At 32.7% G+C, this 19,901-nt stretch overlaps 1 protein-coding gene across 4 annotated transcripts in view; it reads left to right on the plus strand.

Annotated features, from left to right (window-relative positions):
- Positions 1 to 19,901, plus strand: part of LOC145292136 (vesicle transport protein SFT2B-like) — an 84,450-nt gene that overhangs the window by 21,854 nt on the left and 42,695 nt on the right. Inside the window, exons 1-2 of one of the 4 annotated variants that reach the window (XM_080138254.1) lie at positions 798 to 1,003; positions 15,798 to 15,827. The exons of 1 other annotated variant lie outside the window; for it this stretch is intronic. In XM_080138254.1, the coding sequence (XP_079994380.1) occupies positions 941 to 1,003; positions 15,798 to 15,827 (93 nt within the window). In that variant the 5' untranslated portion in view covers positions 798 to 940. Of the gene's footprint in view, positions 1 to 770; positions 1,004 to 15,797; positions 15,828 to 19,901 lie in introns of those variants that run through there. 2 more of the 4 variants (XM_080138253.1, XM_080138256.1) reach the window with 2 other exon arrangements.

A 19,901-nucleotide genomic window follows, 5' to 3' on the forward strand; every position in this document is an offset into this window, starting at 1 on the left:
GATGCTCCATAGAGAAATATCTTTTCGGTGCATATGCATCTAGGTTACTGCATTATTTTTTAAGTAGTATTTTCAAGTTGAATTCAAATATAACGATGTCTTTATTTAATAAATTGTTAAGTGAAAGTATAAAGTAGTTACAACCCCGCCGTCCCATTGTACCTTTTAATGGAAGGTGCTCTGACGAACTTCAAGCCCTTGTACCCCCTACATGTAAATATCCCTGACAAGCAGCAAAATTCCACCTCTACACAGTAGAGATCCCTAGATGCCGAAAACCACTCTAATAGTTTCTTTCTTCTGACTGCTAGACTTTGGAATTCCTTCCCAGGTCCTTGCTTCCCTGCTTGTGCTTCACTGACATGCAGAAGTTCAAGTAAACAGACATCTTGTTGCTCAACTCCCTATATAGTATCCCTGCTAATTATGTTCCAAATAATAGCCCCCTTCATCAAAGTGGCACTGGGCCTTGTTTGAAGTGAAAAAGCAGAAAATAAATAAATAAAACAAAATAATATATATATATATATATATATATATATATATATATATATATATATATATATATATATATATATATATATATATATATATATATATAAAGAGAGCTGTCTGTGTGTATGAATGTCCAGTTAAAGAGAAATTAGCTGGGCGGATGAGAAAGAGGTTAGGGAGAGGGTGTGTGGAAGTTTTAATAAAAATGTTACACTTTTGTCCCGGACAATGCCAGGTGGCTTTGCTAGTTACAAATAAAAAATAGCTTATTTTTGAAACTCAATAATTGCCCTTTGTTGAAGAATAAAGTTAATTTCCTTCGTGGAAAGAGTTATAGTTAAAAACAAACTATGCTGCTTGTTGTTGTTATTTGAAAGTCGTTGTTTGAACGGCAAAAGTTTGTATCGGATTTTTTGGACATAAATTTTTTATTTATTGAATTATTATGGACAAGTTCAAAAAGTTTTTCACGGAAAGCGACGATGAGGAATCGGCGTCCCCAACAACAGTAAGTAGTTTAGTTTCGACATCAGGGTTATTAACGTAAATTTAAAACGATAAAAAAAGTAAAATACATTTTTTTTTAATTCTTACTTTTTAATAAAATAAAAACTTGAAAACTTTTTATTAAGCCATTCTTTCGTCTTAAAATAGTATTTCAAAGATAAATTTACTTAAGGTATTGTTTGGTCATTAAATTATTGGTATTTATGCAGTTTACTGATCATGCTGAAATATTAACGTTATTCAGAAAGTCATTCTTAACACGAGGAGGGGGTGCTTTAGAGCTGTTTGTACTTTCACCTAACAATGTTATAATAATAATAATAATAATAATAATAATAAAAAGATACGGTAAAAATTGAATTTACCTTGAAAATCCTATCTAAAAAAATAACAGTTCGCAAACTGCACAAGTCTTAAATTATTGTAATAAATTGTTCTAAAACTATAATTTTGTTACGGTAATATTGTTATAGTTTCTACAAAATTACAAGATTAATTCATGAGGGCTTGCTAAGAATTTTAAAGCTAATTCTACAACGTTAGGCTCCTTTCAAATTCCGAAGTGCTACGAAGTATTTTTTTTTTTTTTTTTCAATTAACAAATAAATTTTTTTATAAAGAGCTTGATATTCATGACTGTGGATTTAATTACGTTCTTAAATCCAACAGTGAAATTTTTTATTTTATTTTATTATGATTTTAGTAATAATTAACGCGTAAACCTCATGCAATCCTTTAACATTTTCTACCAATAATGTGACTGATAGGATTAGAAACTAGTGTTATTTTGTTTCTCTCGCGGCGCCGCCACGCCTATCTTTATCTCCGCGTCCTAAATTTGTATTAGAATGTGTTGATAAAAGTCCCCAAAGTTAAGAGGAGTATTTTGTTGTAAATAATTGTGATGCTTATGCACTTTTGTTACCGCGCTATTTCTTTAAATGGTATTTTCAAGTTAAATTCATTTTAAGATATCTTTTTTATTAAATTAAGTGAAAGTGGAGAATAGTTAGAAAACACTCGCCCTTCCCCCATGTTAAGAATAGCTTTCTAAATATTATTTCAGTACGGTAACAAAAGTGCATAGGTAGCATAATTCTAATAGTACGTCCGTGCTCGGGACCGTCAAAGATTTACAGTCCTCTCTCTGTTTTAGTTTCGGTATTTTTTTATTTATACAAAATCATTGTCTAAAGTTCAGTTTTAACTTTATTAGGTTAGTGCGCTGGTTATCACCGGAAGAGTTACCTTTTAAGAATTTGGGATTCGGATTAAATTGTTAGGTTAAGTACAGAATAGTTGCAAAACACCTCCTCCCCATGTTAAATAATAGGTTGGGTTTGTATTACTGTACACATAGATTCGAAAAAGTTGTCAAAAAACAAATATATAACAAATAAATGTTATCAAAGGCAAGATAAGTTACTTTTCTACCTAACTGGATATATTTTTTGTGTTTTTATTCAATGTAACATATTTATTCAGCTCGAAAAACATAGTGTTTACCGATGTATTCGAAAATTCAAGATGGCGTCTTATTCTCTCTTTAACACGGTAAGTGTGGGAAAAGATGTTATAAATAAAAAACCGGATAAAATACTGTTAAAAACTCGCTCAATATATGTTACCGTGACATAGGTTGACATATATTCGGCGGGTTTTTAATAGTATTTTGTATAGTTTTTTATTTATAACACCTTTTTCCATACTTACGGTGTTAAAGAGGGTGTGAGACGCCATCTTGAATTTTCGAATACATCTGTAAACACTGTATATTTTTCGATCTGAATAAATATGTTACATTTAATAAAAACACAAAAATATATCCAGTTAGGTAGAAAAGTAACTTATCTTGCCTTTGATAACATTTATTTGTTATATATTTGTTTTTTTGACAACTTTTTCGAATCTATGTGTACAGTAATACAAACCCACCAGCGCACTTTATTATTTGGATTATTAATTTCATTGACACTTCTCCAATATTCGGGGGAGCGCCATGTTTTTTGGTGTGTTTCACTAAACTGTCGCCAGGTGGCGCTTATCGGTTAAAGAACAGGGGACAATAACTCGTATTTTTGGGGAATTTGTTCGGACCCCCCCCCCCAACTATTTTCTTTTTATAAAAATCTAATGTTTTAATTACAAAATTGTTTTATTAAAATTATATTTTCTTACTGAGACTTTTAAATGTTTTTACAATCATATATTGATACATTTTTATACAATAAATGTTTTGATGTTCAAATTTTTGTTTTCGGAAAAAAATCTTATTTATTTGACCAAGAAGAAATTAGAGTTATCTTTCCCTAACAGTGCAAGGTGCTGTAAAAAACATTTATTGAAAAGTCGACGTAAGAAAACATAATTTTAATAAAACAATTTTCGAATTAAAGCAATAAATAAAGTAAAAGTGTCACTGCAACAAAATATAGTTTTAATTTTTTTTGAACGGTCAACAATATATTAGTTACGGCTTTCCAATTATAGCGCTGAAAAAGCATCAACCAGAAATAGCTTCCATACTTACAAAGCTGTTTAAGCGTTGTCTTAAGGAGAATTGCTTCCGAACACCTTGGAAAATCTCATCAGTATTCTCTGTATTTAAGAATTCAGATGATCGGTCATCTCCCTCCCAGTACAGACCAATAAGTCTCCTGTGCATCATGAGTACGTTACTGGAATCTGAAGTTGTCAACCAGTCAACCACCTCATCAAAAATAACCTTCTTAGTGACATGCAATAGGGTTTCCGTTCTGCTAGATCTACAGCAGATGGGCTTACGGTTAAATCTCATAGGATTAGAGAATCTCTCGACAGAGGCTTTCTTTCCACGGTAATTGCTCTTGACATATCAAAGGCCTTTGATAGGGTATGGCACAAAGGTCTACTTCACAAGATCTCCAGCTATGGTATAGCTGGAAATGTCTTCTCAGTTATTAAATCATTTCTCTCTGATAGTTTCATAAGAGTAGTGGTTGATGGTCAGATATCAGAAGTTCATAGTATTAATGCTGGAGTCCCTTAGGGGTCCATCTGGGCCCAACTCTCTTCCTGATCTACATCAATGATCTTCTAAATCACATCTTTAGATCATTCATAGACATTTATGCTGATGACACTACCATCTATGACAGTACATCAAAGGCTGTAAACGATCTAGTTCTCTGATTCTCTCTCCTCTGATCTTGAGCAAGAGGTACAATGGGGGAAAAAGTGGCTGGTTACTTTTAATGCATCTAAAACCAAGCTTCTGTCTTTACATCATCAACGCTCTGATCTCCATCTGGCATCAATTGAAATGAATGGCTCTCGTCTTGGAAAAGCTCCATGTTTTGACAATGTTCCAAATTTGCTAAATCTGTCCAGTAGTTTTTATTCCTTTGAACATTGGAGAAAGGGGTGGCTGGTTAATTTTAATGCATCTAAAACCAAGCTTCTATCTTTCCATCATCAGCACTCTGACCCCCGTCTGTCATCAAGTGAAATGAATGGCTCTCGTCTTAGGGGGCCCCATGTTTTGACAAACTTCTGGGTCTGACTTTTACTCCAGATCTGAAATAGAACACACACATCAAATCCATTGCCAAGCTAACTGGAAAAATGGTGGGATCATTCTAACGTTCCAGTAGATGTCTCACTGCTGATGCAATTCCCTACCTGCATAAGAGCTAAGTACGTCCTAGGATGGAGTACTGTTGCCACATCTGAGCAGGAGCTGCTCGAAGCACCCTTCCTGCCTTCACATAGTTCAAAATAAACTTTGTAGCCTAGTTGGGAATGCCCTTTTCTCTTCCCTGACCTCTTTCCCACAAAAGAGACATTGCAAGCGTATCTCTGCTCTATCGTTATTTTCATGGTAAGTGCTCATCTGAACTCCAATCTATAGACCCCCCCTTGCCAAACTTTCACGAAAAACACTCGTCTATCTGAAACCACTCTCAATAATTTCCCCCATTCTTTATCTGTGCCTAAAAATGAACATGGATGCCATGAATGAAGCTTTTTTTCTTAGAACTGCACACCTGTGGAACTTTCCGTTTGCCTGCTTTCCAGCTGACTACAATATGGTCGTCATCAAGTCCAACATAAACAAGTTCTTGATGAGCCGTCCCCCTTAAGTAAACCAATTTACCAAATTTCCACTACTTACGATTACTATGATATTGTCTCGTAACGTCATTCTCAAGTGGTCTCCAGGCCTTGACTTCTTTGTAAATAAAATAAAACAAAATATATAAATGATATGTAAAAAAAATAAATAAAATAAGATATATAGACACCGTTACACACACACATGTTCATCTTTTATTATGACAATAATACAAGCTTTTTTTTTATCCATGTTGACCTAGTTTTTCAACATTTATTTCATGTACCTTGGTTACGTGTAAAAAAAAAAAAATGTTAATGTTAATTGGTTTATGAGATGACAAAACAAAGTGCATCCAACGTAAGTTTTTAGACATGGCTCCCATAATCGGATTACATAATGAGTTTTTTTTTATTAGCTGAGGATTCATGCATGATCATATGACATATGCCATTGTTGTATTTTTCCTCTTATTTAAGAGGGTTGGCTAAAAGTTACAGACTTTACACCACCATTTTACTTGTATAAACGTTCACACACATATATACGTTTATGTAATAATATAAACATTAAATTTCAGGGTTAAAATTTCCTCAATTCTATTTTCTTTCCATTTTCACTTTTTCTTTTTCGTTGTTTTTTTTTATTACTTTTCCAAAATTATAGGCCCTGGATATGACCTTAAACTATATCCTATGGTGAGGCCCCAGCTTGTGGGCTTTGGGGAGTGTGAGCCACCCCTTAATTGCCATTGCTCCCAGGTTCACTTTGACCCAGAGTGGTAGTATCTGTTAGGGTCCCAACTATGGGTTAAATAGAAACCGACTTAAAAAAAAAACAAATATATTCTATTAAAAACTTTTTCTTCAAAATCACTGGATTCGGCATTAAATAACCTGAAAAGGGTTGATACGCCGTAAAACAAAAACAACCAATCCAAAATCATAAACACCTGTTCTTGTTAAAATCACCAAAGTTGAGCAATGTTGAGCCTGGCCAGTACGAGATGGGTGACCATTTGGGAATACCAAGTGCTCTTTGTGGGAGGACGTTGACACCTTCCTGCATGAACAGCAGAAACCTAATATCATCATTTCCCCTGATGGGGATATGCATGCGATTGGAAGTCGCTTGTAAATTTCATACTCTCATGAAACTTCCTTCTTTGGAAAAAGCCAATTCAATCCGCCTAGTGTGAGTGTTACTTATATATAGTTAAGTTAATTGCTATATTTTCATTATCTGTCATTTTCCAATTTCTACATCAACACTATACTCCAAAGTCATACATATATGACCTTGCTATCCTTTCAGTTCCGATTTAGCAATAATAATTCAGTTATCTACTTTTTTAAAAAGAACAATCTTTAAAATTTTTCAATGAAGAAATGATACTTTGTTTTTCTAGTTTCAAAAGAAGTCTTTAAAAATAGATTAACCAAATTTTTATTAAAAAAATCAATTACTTTTATTAAAAAAAAAAAAAATTAATTGTTCATGTAGAAAAAAAGAAATATTTGTAAAAACTATTTTTTTTAAGTGTTGCATGAGCCGATGAAATCCAAAACAAGCATGCTTTAGGTAGCATATAGGGAAGGGGGGGGTCAGAAATTTACAGTTTACACAGACCCAGTGCTTGCGCAATTTTGCCTTGAATTGATGTGTGATTGGTACATTTACTACATCTTATGAAAGTCTATTCCAAAATCTTGATGGAGAAAGCAGCCCTCCACAGGCTCAAGTGAAATTGACAGTGAAATAATTTCTTATAATGCCTAAGCAAACCTTTTCTGGTGCAGGAGTGAATAGTAAGTCTTGACGAAGATTATAATGTAATGGCCATTAAAAAGATTGTAAGTCAAAATGAGATGACATGAAAGTACTCGAAATTGACAATGAAGACCGTGCATCATTGAAGATCAGCCTTGATGCATTGAAAGAACGTATTACAAAAATAATGGAAATGAAATGCTGTTTGTTGACTCGTACAGTTTATTCATTTTCTCATTAACTTCAACTGAACCATGCTTTTCTAAAAATGCCAAACATCCACAAAAGGGTGAAAATGATTTTTCACACTGTCAAGTCAAGGAAGAGTACTCTGAGTGGCATCTCGGATGTGGCAACACTATTCAATGTTAGGACATACTTGACTCCTATAGATACAGAATTATATCCGGAGTAGGTACTTTCTGAAATGGTAGAATAATCAAAAGCATTTCCTTGCAACCTTAACAACTGATTGAATAGACCTGTTCTCATGAGCTTATCAAAACAAGGAGTTTCCTCCAAGCTAAATCCGTTTGTTTGAATTAGGGCAAAACAAAGGTCTAGGCATTAATGGTGAAAGGAGAGAAGTTTGTTTTTAGAGGTGTTAAAAGTAAGAAGCCACTTTTTCTCTTTTACAGTTTAGTGGCCCAACACATGCTCCAGATAAGAGAGAATCAGCAAAGTCTTGATCACTGATGCTCTTCAAAGTGCTGCCATAGACAGTTGTGACATCTGCATATATGTCAATAAATGATCCCAGAGGATTTGTAAAATCATTAAAGATCTGGAGGAAGATTGGACCCTGAATAGATCCTTGAGGTATACTGATACTATGTACTTCTGTCCAAACCTATTAGAGAGAAAGAAGTTTATGGTTTAGAAGACACAGCTAATATGTTTGTGAAGCAACTCTTCTGCAAGACACTTGCAAATGCCTTTGCTATGTCAAGTGCTATCACACTAGAAACAAAGTTCCCATTGAGATACTATGGACAGTCTGCCAGCCCCATCCTCTATGTCAAGAACCATAATGCTAGAGAATGTAGAGTAAATCATTCAGAAAAGGAAAAGCAATCAAGAATAATTAAGGTCCAAGGGTCGATCCCTATAGCAAAATTGCATTAATGTTATGTTATTCAGATGTATGACCATCTAGGACAATTTGGATCTTTCTTTGAACTAAGAAGGATCTGGTTATATTAAATACTCATCTATATATAGTATAGTTGGTATATATTAATTTTTGTGAGATATTGTCAGATTTTTTCAAAAGCTTTTGAAATATCAAGTGCTGAAACTCTAGCTTCACCTGCCTTATACACGGTTTTGATGTTCAATAGATTGGTAGTAGATTGGCTAGTTTGAGGAGGTTGCTGGCTGACCATTTCTCATGTAGTCAGTTTCTGAGAGATCAAATGGGGATGAACTGAGAAGAGATGCTGTAGTTAGTTCTAATGAAAGTAGATATATACGAAGTGCCTTAAATAAGTTTCCAGACTTTTTTTCATTTGGCCACTTTTATCAATATTGCACGCATGAAACTTAGTTGCCTCTGAAGTAATCCCCTCCGGCTGCAATGCACTTGTTGTACCGTTCCAACAACTTCTGGAAAGCCCCATAGAAGTCCTCTTACATGAGCGTGTCAATAACCTTTCTCACAGGCTCTCATCTCCTCAATTGTCTTATAACAACAGCCTCTAAGATTTTCCTTGAGCTTAGGGAATAACCAAAAGTCACAGGGAGCAAGGTCTGGACTATAGGGAGGGTGAGGAACTGTCTTGATATCCAACTTGGTCAAATAGTCTGATCTTCTCTGAGCAACCTTGGGACAAACTTCATGAAATCTTCCATATCCTCAGTTCCTCATGAATAATTATGTGTACAGTTCCTACATCAAACTGTGCACTTATTGTCTCTATAGACACACGATGGTACTTACCCATGAAATTCTTTATTTGGCCAATCAACTCTGGTGTTGTGGCTTATTTCCTTATCGCACACCTCTCATCATCCCGGACTGACTCCTTTCTTTCCTTGAATCTCTTATGCTACTCCAAAACTGATATTCGATTCATGCAATAGAGTACAAAAGTAGTCTGAAGCATTCCATATGTTTCTGTGGCATTTTTTCCAAGTTTAAAACAATTTTATTGCAAATCATTCTTCTAAAGTGTCCTCACATCCAGACTGCAATTTTGAAATTCACCAGCTGTAACAATCAGGCTTTAGTAGGGTGTATTCCTATTCCTGCTGTAGCTGTTCATTTGAACCTGAAATCATAAAAATTGGTCAGTAATCTCATAATATATATAGCAATAACATACTGAATTTTCAAGAGTTATGATAATTTTAAATACTTTTACAAAAAAAAGTTGGGAAACTTATTGAATGCACCTCATACCAGTTGATGGACAAAAGAAAAGAGGGGAGGAGAGCTGTCCTTCTAGGTATGATACAGTTTGTTTGTTTTTTTTTGAAGTCTGACAATTAGTTGGGTCTGTGTACTTCTCCAAGCAAGATGGGCCTCTAGACTTGTTTTGATTTGGCCGGGGGGAAAAAATCTCTCAATTGCAAGCCTGGTGTTCAAAAACTGGTATAATTGTAACCTCCAACAAATAAACTTTGGAGTTGTGCTTTTATTTGAACGAAGAATTCTTCTGTTGCAATGATGACCGAGACAACATGGCTGATATTGCAACCATTGTCTGATCACGGCCTGTAATAGTGAATGCACACAGAACACCTTCACAAAAATATTTCTGAAGAATGGATAAGCCATGAAACTGCAGTTAAGTGTTAAGCCACATTTAATACTGCTATAAAACTTATCTGAAAATATATTAAGCACTTTATATGTTAACTGCTTTTTTTTGCTCAAACAACTTGAGAAGCTAATATTAACCGGTCTGTTTTTGTTTCATTAAAAGTTGACATACAACTGTTGATTCGAATAAAGAGAGAATTAATATAAAAATGATACAATTGATGTGATGCGAGTTAAAAACAGGCTTAGATCTGATGACTTTAGAGGAAGATTAAATTGATGTGTGCAGAACAGGAGACTTTGATGATGTGGTCATGTTAAAAGAAGGGATGAGAGTTCTTGGGTTCGTAGACTTCTACTTTAATAGTTTTTTTTTTTCCTCTAGACTGCTACACTTTGAAATCCCATCCCTGTTTCGTTCTTCCCTGACTGTACTAACATGTAGAAGTTTAAATGTAATATGAACATCTTGCTGCTCAACTCCCCACATAGTCCCCTGTAGACATGATCTCAAATACAAACCTCTTATGTCCAAATGGCAATATGTCTTGCTTCTAGTAAAAAAAAAAAGAAGAAATCAAAGTAGCAGAGTTAGTTCACACGGGAAGGACAAGGAAAACCTGAGAGGAAGTGATAAGGATGGACTTGACAGAAAGAAGGATAAATAAAGATCTGGCCAGAGATAGGTTACTTTAAAAGTCAGTTTCTAAAAGCTGTCTAACATGTATAACAGATGTTGCACTGAATATAATAATGAGTCACATAAGGAGGCGTAATAAATAAATGATCCATTATGATATCTTAAATTCTACACTTAGAATATGTACTAGGGATTTTTATTCATTTTTTTTATCAATATTGCTTATCTAGTGTATGGTTGTTTGCTTATCTTGTAATATAGAGAATTTATCTTGACTATTTTTTATTAGTGTCATAAAATCTCTACATTAACAGTCATTCATATAAAAAAAAAAATTATTCACAGCTGTCGTTAACACTTATTTCAATCAATATTTACTTTTTATTTTGCTTATCTCTCTAAATAAAATTATCATTTGTGTGCCTGTTAGGTGTGTGTGTGTACATGATTTATCAATTATTTTATTTACTATTAATCAATTATTTATTGAAATAAGATATGCAATAACTTATAATATTAAAACAAACGTTTTATTTATCCAATTTTTAATAGAATTTTTAAAAAGTCATATTTGCCAAAAAAATAAAAATTACAAAATTCAATACATCGGTAGGCATTTTGTTTTATTCAGAGACAAGTACGCCATTATAATCTTTTATGAATAGTTGGGGAAAAATGAATTAGTTCATGGTTTTTTAAATTTGCAAGCATTTAAATTGGGTCTAACAAAAAAAAGTCCAGACTCTAAGTCAACAGAAAAGGCCAAAATAGGTTTCTGATATAAAATACCTCTTAAGTCTACAAATGAAAAGTATTCAAACAGTTTCTATGATTTACTTAATTTTATTTATTTTATATATATATATATATATATATATATATGCAATAGAAAGTCATTTCTGGGTTTAAAATTCGTAACAATTCTTCATGTGCTACAAGTTTTCACAGCATAAATTCCTTTGCTATCATAAAGGATGGAAAAAATGTTTTACTTTCTTGCATGTACCTAACATCGGACATAACTTCCTCTAATATAGTTTCTTTGCAAGGAATTTCCCTCTATAAAACACATCGCTTTACTGCTTCTCTGAAGATTACAATATGGTTGTGTTCAAATTTAATGTCAACAGATTTTTATTAGGAATCATCCTCACGATAAATTCAAGTTTGGTCCATTCCATTAACCCTTCCCAATCATATAACGTTTTTCATCTCTCAACTGATAATCATTTCACTGCAGTTACTCTTGTACTCGAGTGGTTTTTGACCTTGGTAAGTTGAAATTTATTAGTAAAAAAAAAAAAAAGAAATTTACATCCAATGATTTTATAGAGATTAAAACACTACTTTGACAAAATTTATATATATATATATTTTCTTAATTTGATTCAATTAATAATTTAATGACCAAACAATATTGTAATAATTAAATTTGACTTTCAAAATTATATTGAAAAACAGGTTTAGTAAAAAAAAAAAAGTATTTTTTTTTAATGGCTTAAAAATAATAAATGGAAATGTAAGTAAAGACTATTAAGCAATATTAGATTAGGTAGCTACAGTAGGTTGTATATATTAGATTGGCAAATGATGAGTTTGAAGGTGTAAACAGAATATGACGAAAAAAATTGCATATAGGTGATAATTTTTTTTTTCTTTTTAATATTAAATGAGGAACCATTTTGAGTTAAAATGCAATCTGAAGACAAACATTTTAAATATATAAAAATGGTGGAATAATCAAAATTTTTTAACAAAAGAAACCGAAAGTAGTGCATTCAGCTGATGTTTTAATGTTTTTTTTATATTGCTCAAGATAGAAAAAGGTATGAAAACGTCTTTTCCTCACTATTTCTATTAAATTGATTTTAACTCAAAAAAAAAAAAAAAACGTTCCTGATGTCATAATCATTAATATATGATGGATCTCGTATCGATTTTGATGCATGAGTGTCTGCCAGTTTAATGATCAGTTCAGATGATTTCGAAGATAACATTTAAGTTCAACGAGTGATTTGCAAACTGAATGTTTAGACTACCATACAAACTTAGACCTGTTGATAACACACAGTCAATGCAAGGATTGCTACAGAGTGTGTGTGTGTGTGTGTGTGTGTCAACACACAACTTTTATTCAAATTTTTTAAGAAACAGTTTACATTTTCAAACTCATTAGCTCTTAGGTCATATTTGCATCTAATGAAAATATAAATTATTATTTGAAATTAAAGTTTAATAGATGTTTTAATGCAATGATCATAAAATACATGTTTAAAACAGAAACAAAATACGTTTGAAAATATAAAATAACTACTTTCACCATTTGATGCATTCTATAGTTTTTTTTTCTTTAAGTTTCTAAAAAATTTGGAGTATCTGTATTTTATATAAGGAAAATCATATTTCTGTCTAATCAGCTAAAACTCAGAAACTTTGCATATTCTGATTCTGCATGATCTTTTATTGAGATTGTCGGACTGACTTCCTCATTTTGGTTGTTATAGTCATAACGTTTCAGCCGTTTTGCCCTCCGGCCTTCATCAGATTTTTTGTATCGAATTGGGGAACCGTTTGTAAGGAGTCTCAAACCCAACACTTTATTACTATTATTACGGGGGTACCGTGTTCGGACTCCAGCTAGGCTCTGGGACATAGTTGCTGATTCTCTGTTTTGAATGTTACTCTTCACTGCCTTCGTTCAGGATTGAACTTTGGGTAACTGTAAACTTTTGATACAACGTCTAGGACCACTCGGCCATATGTCACTAGGACTGTATGATCTTGCGTTGGTTATGGTAAAGAAAATGTTCTGATATTCGTTCACTTAGGGTAACTGAAGACCAAATTAGTGCATGTGGGGTTCAGAAAAAAATCAATAACTTTCTTTAATTCTTGATGGTGGTAGTCCAAAAAAACAGCACTGAAACTAGATCAATTGTGTATGTTAGATTTATTTTTATTGAAAAATATGTCAGTTAAATTTTTAAGTTTGAAATGATAATTTCTTTACTAAGCATGCAGATTTAACTAAATCTGTGAGGAGGAATTGAAAGCATTTTATGCAGCCACAGATCTCTATAAAAGGTTCTGTTAATTTGTGTGTCCGTTCATTAGTCTGTCATGCATAAATCTGTAATTGCATTTTCAATACTAACTGAAGATTTTTAAATGCACTCCTCTTCAGAATTGGATGCATTTTTGTTTTATTTAGACCAGTCGTCTAGGTCAATGGTTACTAACTGCTGGTTCACAGACATGATTGGGGCATCATTTCAATTTTTAGGAAGCTTCAGATTTATTGACAAATAACAAAATGTATTTTGCATCAGTGACGTGCAGAGAACTTTTCAGGGCAGATGCTCAAGTGAAAAAAAAAAAAATGTCTCGGTGGGGCATAAGTCTATAATACATTCCTCTGAAAAGGGCACTTTTAAAACAGGAGTAAAAGGGGCAGATGCTTGCCCCACCCCTTGTTATGCATGGTACATATGTTCAAGACCTTACAGCATTTCGTCCTATAGCAAAGTCATGTGAGCATAAAATTCCATAAATTGATTTCACCCAACCTATGGAGCAAATATGCTAAAAGTTGGTAATGTTTTTCAATTTCATACTATTTGGGATTATTCAGATGTTATATACTGGGTGGTATGAAGACGATGTATATTCTGTATTGTTATTGTTGTTCGTCTTAGGAAGAGTCTTAGTGTTTCATCTAGAGACAGGGTACATTCTACTACATGAGCACCAAGCCTGTAATTTAACTATAAGAGATTTTTGAATATCTTGATAGATAGACTGAGAGATGGTGCGTTTGACATTGACGCTGACAGTTATACATATGTTCTAAATCGTCTAGATTGAAATGACCACTGTTCATTTATCAATGAATAACGAGACACTTTGTTATAAAACAAACTTGGTTTATTTAGTAAACATTCATATATACACAATACGGCGGTGGTGGAAGAGGTGTGGTTGTAAATGGGACAGGCAGTTCCTCGTCGTCTGTGTCTCGTTTTCTGTCTTCGCATCTCTCCTTGTTTTTGTTTAACATCTCACTTTTATGGACTTTCGACCTGGTAACCCATAAACCAATTGACGTCATTGACCCATATTTTGACCAGCCTGGCGTATGTTTTTGGTCTTACCTGCGACTGAATTACGTCATCTCCAGGTCATCCCATTTAAGTTCATTCAACCGCTTGACCCAGAAAACGACTTGCGTCATAGGACCAGGTCATCCAATTCCCGGGTTCCATTTTTGTTGGTCCTGGATATGACCTAACACTATATCCGATGGTGAGGCCCCACCTTGCAGGCCTTGGGGAGTGTGGAGCCACCCTTTAATTGCCATTGCTCCCAGGTCAACTCTGACCCGGAGTGGTAGTACCTGTTAGGGTCCCAACTATGGGTTAAATAGAATCCGACTTAAAAAACAAATATACTCCATTAAAAATCGTTCCTCAAAATAACTAGATTCGACATTAAATAACCTGAAAAAGGTTGATATGCCGTAAAACAAAAACAACCAGCAACCAACCATTTTTGTTGGCCCGGATTTTGAGTTCATTTGCACCTTGCCTCTCCATAACACAGTGTTGTTCTGAAAATAGAACTCAAGATGAGGACAGTGGTCCAAATAATACGAATTATCAATCCTCATCTCCAAAATTCTGAAACGCTTTTTAGTTTATTTAACTTTTAAAAAAATGATACTTTAACTTTTTTTTAATGGGTGCGTTTCATATTAATAAGTTTTCCTATTATTGTATTTACAATGTATAAATTTAGCAATACATGAAGTCCAAAAGGTTTGCAACTGCTGGATTAGGCAAAACAAATTTGAGACCCAATACTTTAGTGATGTATATTATATATAGTGGTTTTAAAATACTTGGACTAACGTCAATTTTTAAATACACCTCTCCTGACTTTTTTTTTGTGGCTGACAGAACACCATTTTCACCAGAAATACTTTCCTCAAAGTTTAATATGTTACATAAATGTGTCTTTCACACGTTCCTTGCCTTTGCATTCAGCAGTACTGAACTTGACCTTCAAGCAAAATGTGAACAGGAAGATAATCAATTTTAAGGTCAGCAGGGTTTACTCTAGTTCCTCTCCAGAGAAGGGAAGAAAATTCTGCTGCCGCACCACCTTGACCCCACCCCCTCACTCTCATCTATGAATGTGGAAGAAACTTCTACCTTCCCTCTCCCACCTGCAGTTGATGCAATTCTCGTTGGTAATAACACTGAGATGACTGTTTCTGAGTTTGTGGCCCATGTTTGTCTATTTGTATCTATTCATAAAAAAATAAGGCATGTGATCTCTTTTGAATGTCTTTCACAATTGAAATGTTTTCTTATTTCATGACATTTTGATAGCCATATTTGATTGTTCTCTTCAGAAATTTAATAAAAAGCTTTCTCTTTTTCTGTTCTCTTTTTCTGCTCTCTATTTCTGCTCTGTGCTCTCCTTTTCTGATTTTAGAATATTGTTAAGATGTTTACTTCTTTTTCTAGGCCTTGCTGTCACCATCCGAGCGAAGTGGGGTATCTATGCCTTACTTTATTATTGTTTTTTTTTTAACTGTTGTTTTTTTCTTTAACTTTTCTCCCACAGCACTTAGTCTTTCTGCATGATTTCATTCAGAAATGAATACTTGTTTATTGTTTTCTCTTTCTTCTTCTTAGCCTTTTCTTCTTTTTCTTAGCCTTTTCTTCGAAATTCTTGCTACTCTTCTTAGTCTTTTCCACAATCCATTATTTGAAAAATAAAATGTTCACCCCAACCATTAACCTGTTCCATTTAGAAAACTTTTAAATCATTTTAACTAGAAATGATCTTTTAGTTTTGTAATTCCTTCATTTTTTATTGCCTGCAGATTTTTTAATATTTAAATGATCACTTTTAATTTATTTAAAAAATTAACTTAATTCCTGAAAAAAAAAGATACACTGAACATAATGCCTTGAATGATTAGTTTAATTTTTTGCTATATTAAACTTTTTCTGATCATTTTTTTGTTGTTTTTATTGTATAAAAAATGAGATAATAACTGAATTTTATGCTTTAAACGTAATTTAAGAATTTAACGATGGTAAATAAATTAATGTACAATTGTTGTGGTTTTATGCTGTTTTGATTTCAGATTCTATCTTCATATCCAATGAAACGGTTGTGACTAATATTTCTATTTATTTTATTCAATTGTGTGTGTGTGTGTATGTATGTATATATATATATATATATATATATATATATATATATATAATGAAAGAGACAAGATTCAATATCTAGAACGTTTTTTAAGGTAGGTGGTGTTTAATTAACACTGCTGGGTAGCCATGATTTAATATACTGTTTTGTTTTTAAATCCATGAAACAGATTTTCATGGTAAACAACTGATGATCCCTAAAATAATATTAAGATTAGTGTGAATTCTTGGAAGCGAACAAATAGTCATTGCAAGAGATTAATTAACTTACCAGCAAAATAATTTTCCATTGATGGATTTGAGATTAAGTTTTTTTTTTGTTTTTTTTTTTTTTAATATAGTTTTGAAGGTTGAGAAACTAAGATTATATATAAGGTTAGTTGGAGAGGACCCCCAGTAGAGGTGGTCGATTATTAAGAAAAATTAAAAAATAAGTGTAATATTTATTCATATAAGTATTACAGAAAATCAGAACAACATCTGTAGCCTCCATTTCAAATCTAAACAAGGAAGATTTATAGTTGCTTGCCTGTGTCAAAACTTCCTTCGGCCTCTGTTATTCTGTCTTCCTGGAAAATGATTAGATTTGAAACCGATGGTACTGATGCTTTGATTTTCTGTAACATATAAATAAATATCTCTCTATACATGTTCATGTACATGTATACATTTCATAAATTCGAAAACTTCTAAGAAAAAAGCACCTCAAAATTAGAGGTTAATATGATACTGATGGGTCTATTGATTTCTAACTGATCCAAAATGTACTACATATTATAAAAAAAAAATGAAAGCTACAAAATTCTGTTCCAGCTTGATGCTACTACTGGTACGATATAATTTTTTTTCTCCTGATGATAGCATTGGTGATTGAAACTAGTAAAGTTAAAGTGAAAATATTAATACACAACTCATTATATCTTAAATTTTACATTTAAAGAATTTATTCTTTTTATGTTATTGTACATAGGAATTACTCTAACTCCTTCAGCAGATTTCATTACTCGATATTGAACACTATTCTATTTTGAACAAATATTTACATTCTTTTATCTGCTTGAAAAAATAAACAAAAAAACTCAAAGATCTGTTTTGTTTTATAAAAATGAATTTCCATTTTTCGTTTGAAAAATCAGCAGATATTTTTTTTCCATCACGTGTTAAAATATTAGTTTTTTATAAAATACTTGCAATCTTCTCGTTTAGAAGTTTGTAGACTTGCATACATACGTACATACATACATACAGAATTCCTGACATAACTAAAATTACTTGTTGAGCACCTGAGATTCAGAAAAATAATTTTTTATTTTTTTGGTTTATTTTTTGTACTTTTTTCTTGATTTGGCTTTAATTCAATTGTGATAGATTTATTGTAACTACGGCTGCCTCTTCAACTCTAACAAACTTGTGACAATCTAAAAATAAGATCCAGTCCTGTTTCATTGTTTTCCACTGCTAACAATGAAAGCTTTATCATTTATGACCTTATCACTTGATAACCTTATTAAATTGACATACATTTTCACGCTTTTTAAAACACGTTGACTCTCATTAAATATTCCATAGCTATTAAAGAAATTTGCAATATAAAACTCTTATTTTTACACATTAAAAAATGGCTATAAAATTACTGCAGTTAGGTGCTAAAAAAACGGAGCTGTCAAACTTGGTGATATAGGATAAGAGAGAGAACTAGTATGTCAGTGTACTCAATGATGCTGGCTTAAACAGAGCCGAGAGAGAGGAGATAACGAAATACAAATGTCTTATGTACAATATGAAAAGAAACTTTAATTTTAGGAAGATCTCAATCATTTCAGTAATTGTAGGTGCAGCTGGATTCGAGAAAAACAATTTCCAAAACTAATTGGCGAATATACCTGGTGCAGGAGAAATACAAACAATTGCATTTGAAGGGAAAATTAGAATCTTCAAAGGATCTCTCGATAGCGGATGATTTTCTGGCATTCAGTATGATATGATGTCCGATAAAATAAAATGATCAAATTTAAAAGAAAAAGAGTGGAAGCAATATTTTAGTTTTTTTTTTCTTTTTTTTTTCCGCTTTCTTTTCGTTTGGTTTTCTTATGTCAGCCTAACCCTTAAGGCTTATATGCCAAGTGTTTAATCCAGGTCTATTATATTGATTTAGAATAAATGACTTCAACCCATAACAGGCTACTAGTCTGTCACCATTTATACTTCCAGCAAGTCTGATGGGGATGTTTTACTTTTGGTCTCTCCTTTTTGGAATAAGATGTAAAAAAGGAATTTCTAACATAATAGGCCCTGTACTGTCTGCCAAACACCATCTCCAGTCCCATCATTGTAGTGCTGCTTCCTTATGCTTATTTTACAAGTATTTCTATGGAGTGTGTTCTGATGAACATACTGCAACAAAATACTTCTAATCCACTAAACTTGTAACAAAATCTCACTCTTTCACTGTACTGCCTTTGAAATTTCATTTCTGCTCACCGTTTCCCTAACCAAATTTACAAGCAAAAATTTAAATGCAATGTAAAACATCTTGCTGCTAAATTTTCCATCCAGGTTGTCCCCTGTAGATATGCCTGTTACTGCAGTAGTCCCTTACACTTTCAGTGGCAATTTATCTTTGTTTTAAGTGAATTAAAGAAAAAAATAGTACTAAATAGACTTGGTTGGGGTTAACTTTGGTAATCTAATTAGACCCCATATTTCAAAGTGATTTAAAAGAGGAGTTAGTAATTTATTTATTTTTTTAACAGACTAAAATCTGGTAGAATTTCTTTCAATCGACTCCATAACTTGTGTGTGTTGGGCATCATCACTAAAATAAATTCTCCTTTTGAGTAAATATGTATGCAAATTTCTCCTTAGTACATTCAGAAACAGCCAGTCAGTCTGAGGCTTTATAAAAATGGACACTTTTGAATCCCTGCAACATATTTGACAGACTCTCTGTCGGAGGTTATGTTGGTCTGTTGTTGTTGTTGAGTCACGTGCTGTTAGTGTTTGTGGTTTAGTAATTTGCCCATTTTGTCCGTTGCATTGTGACTTTATTGCATTGTCTGTTATTACTCTATCAATCTGTTGTCTTAAAATACACTACAGAATTGATACTTTAGATCCATTTTTAATTCATTGTTTTTCATTTATTGTTCATGCTTCTGTTCAATTATTTCGGTTTTTTTTTTTGTTTTATAATAGGAAATTCAAATTGTGTGCTTTTTTTTTTTTAATTAAACTAATGGTTGAATGATTTTCTGAAATAGATAAAATAATTTCTTTTGTAATGTGTAAATTTTTATCAAAATTTCCAGTTCTCATGTCTAGTAAATATATTGTTTAATTGATATACAGTGATACCTCGATACTCGACCATAATTCGTTCCAGATGTTTGTTCAAACATCAAAATATTC

Source organism: Euprymna scolopes, chromosome 13, assembly GCF_053919585.1.
Source record: "Euprymna scolopes isolate OS-2025 chromosome 13, ASM5391958v1, whole genome shotgun sequence".
NCBI lineage: Eukaryota > Metazoa > Mollusca > Cephalopoda > Sepiida > Sepiolidae > Euprymna > Euprymna scolopes.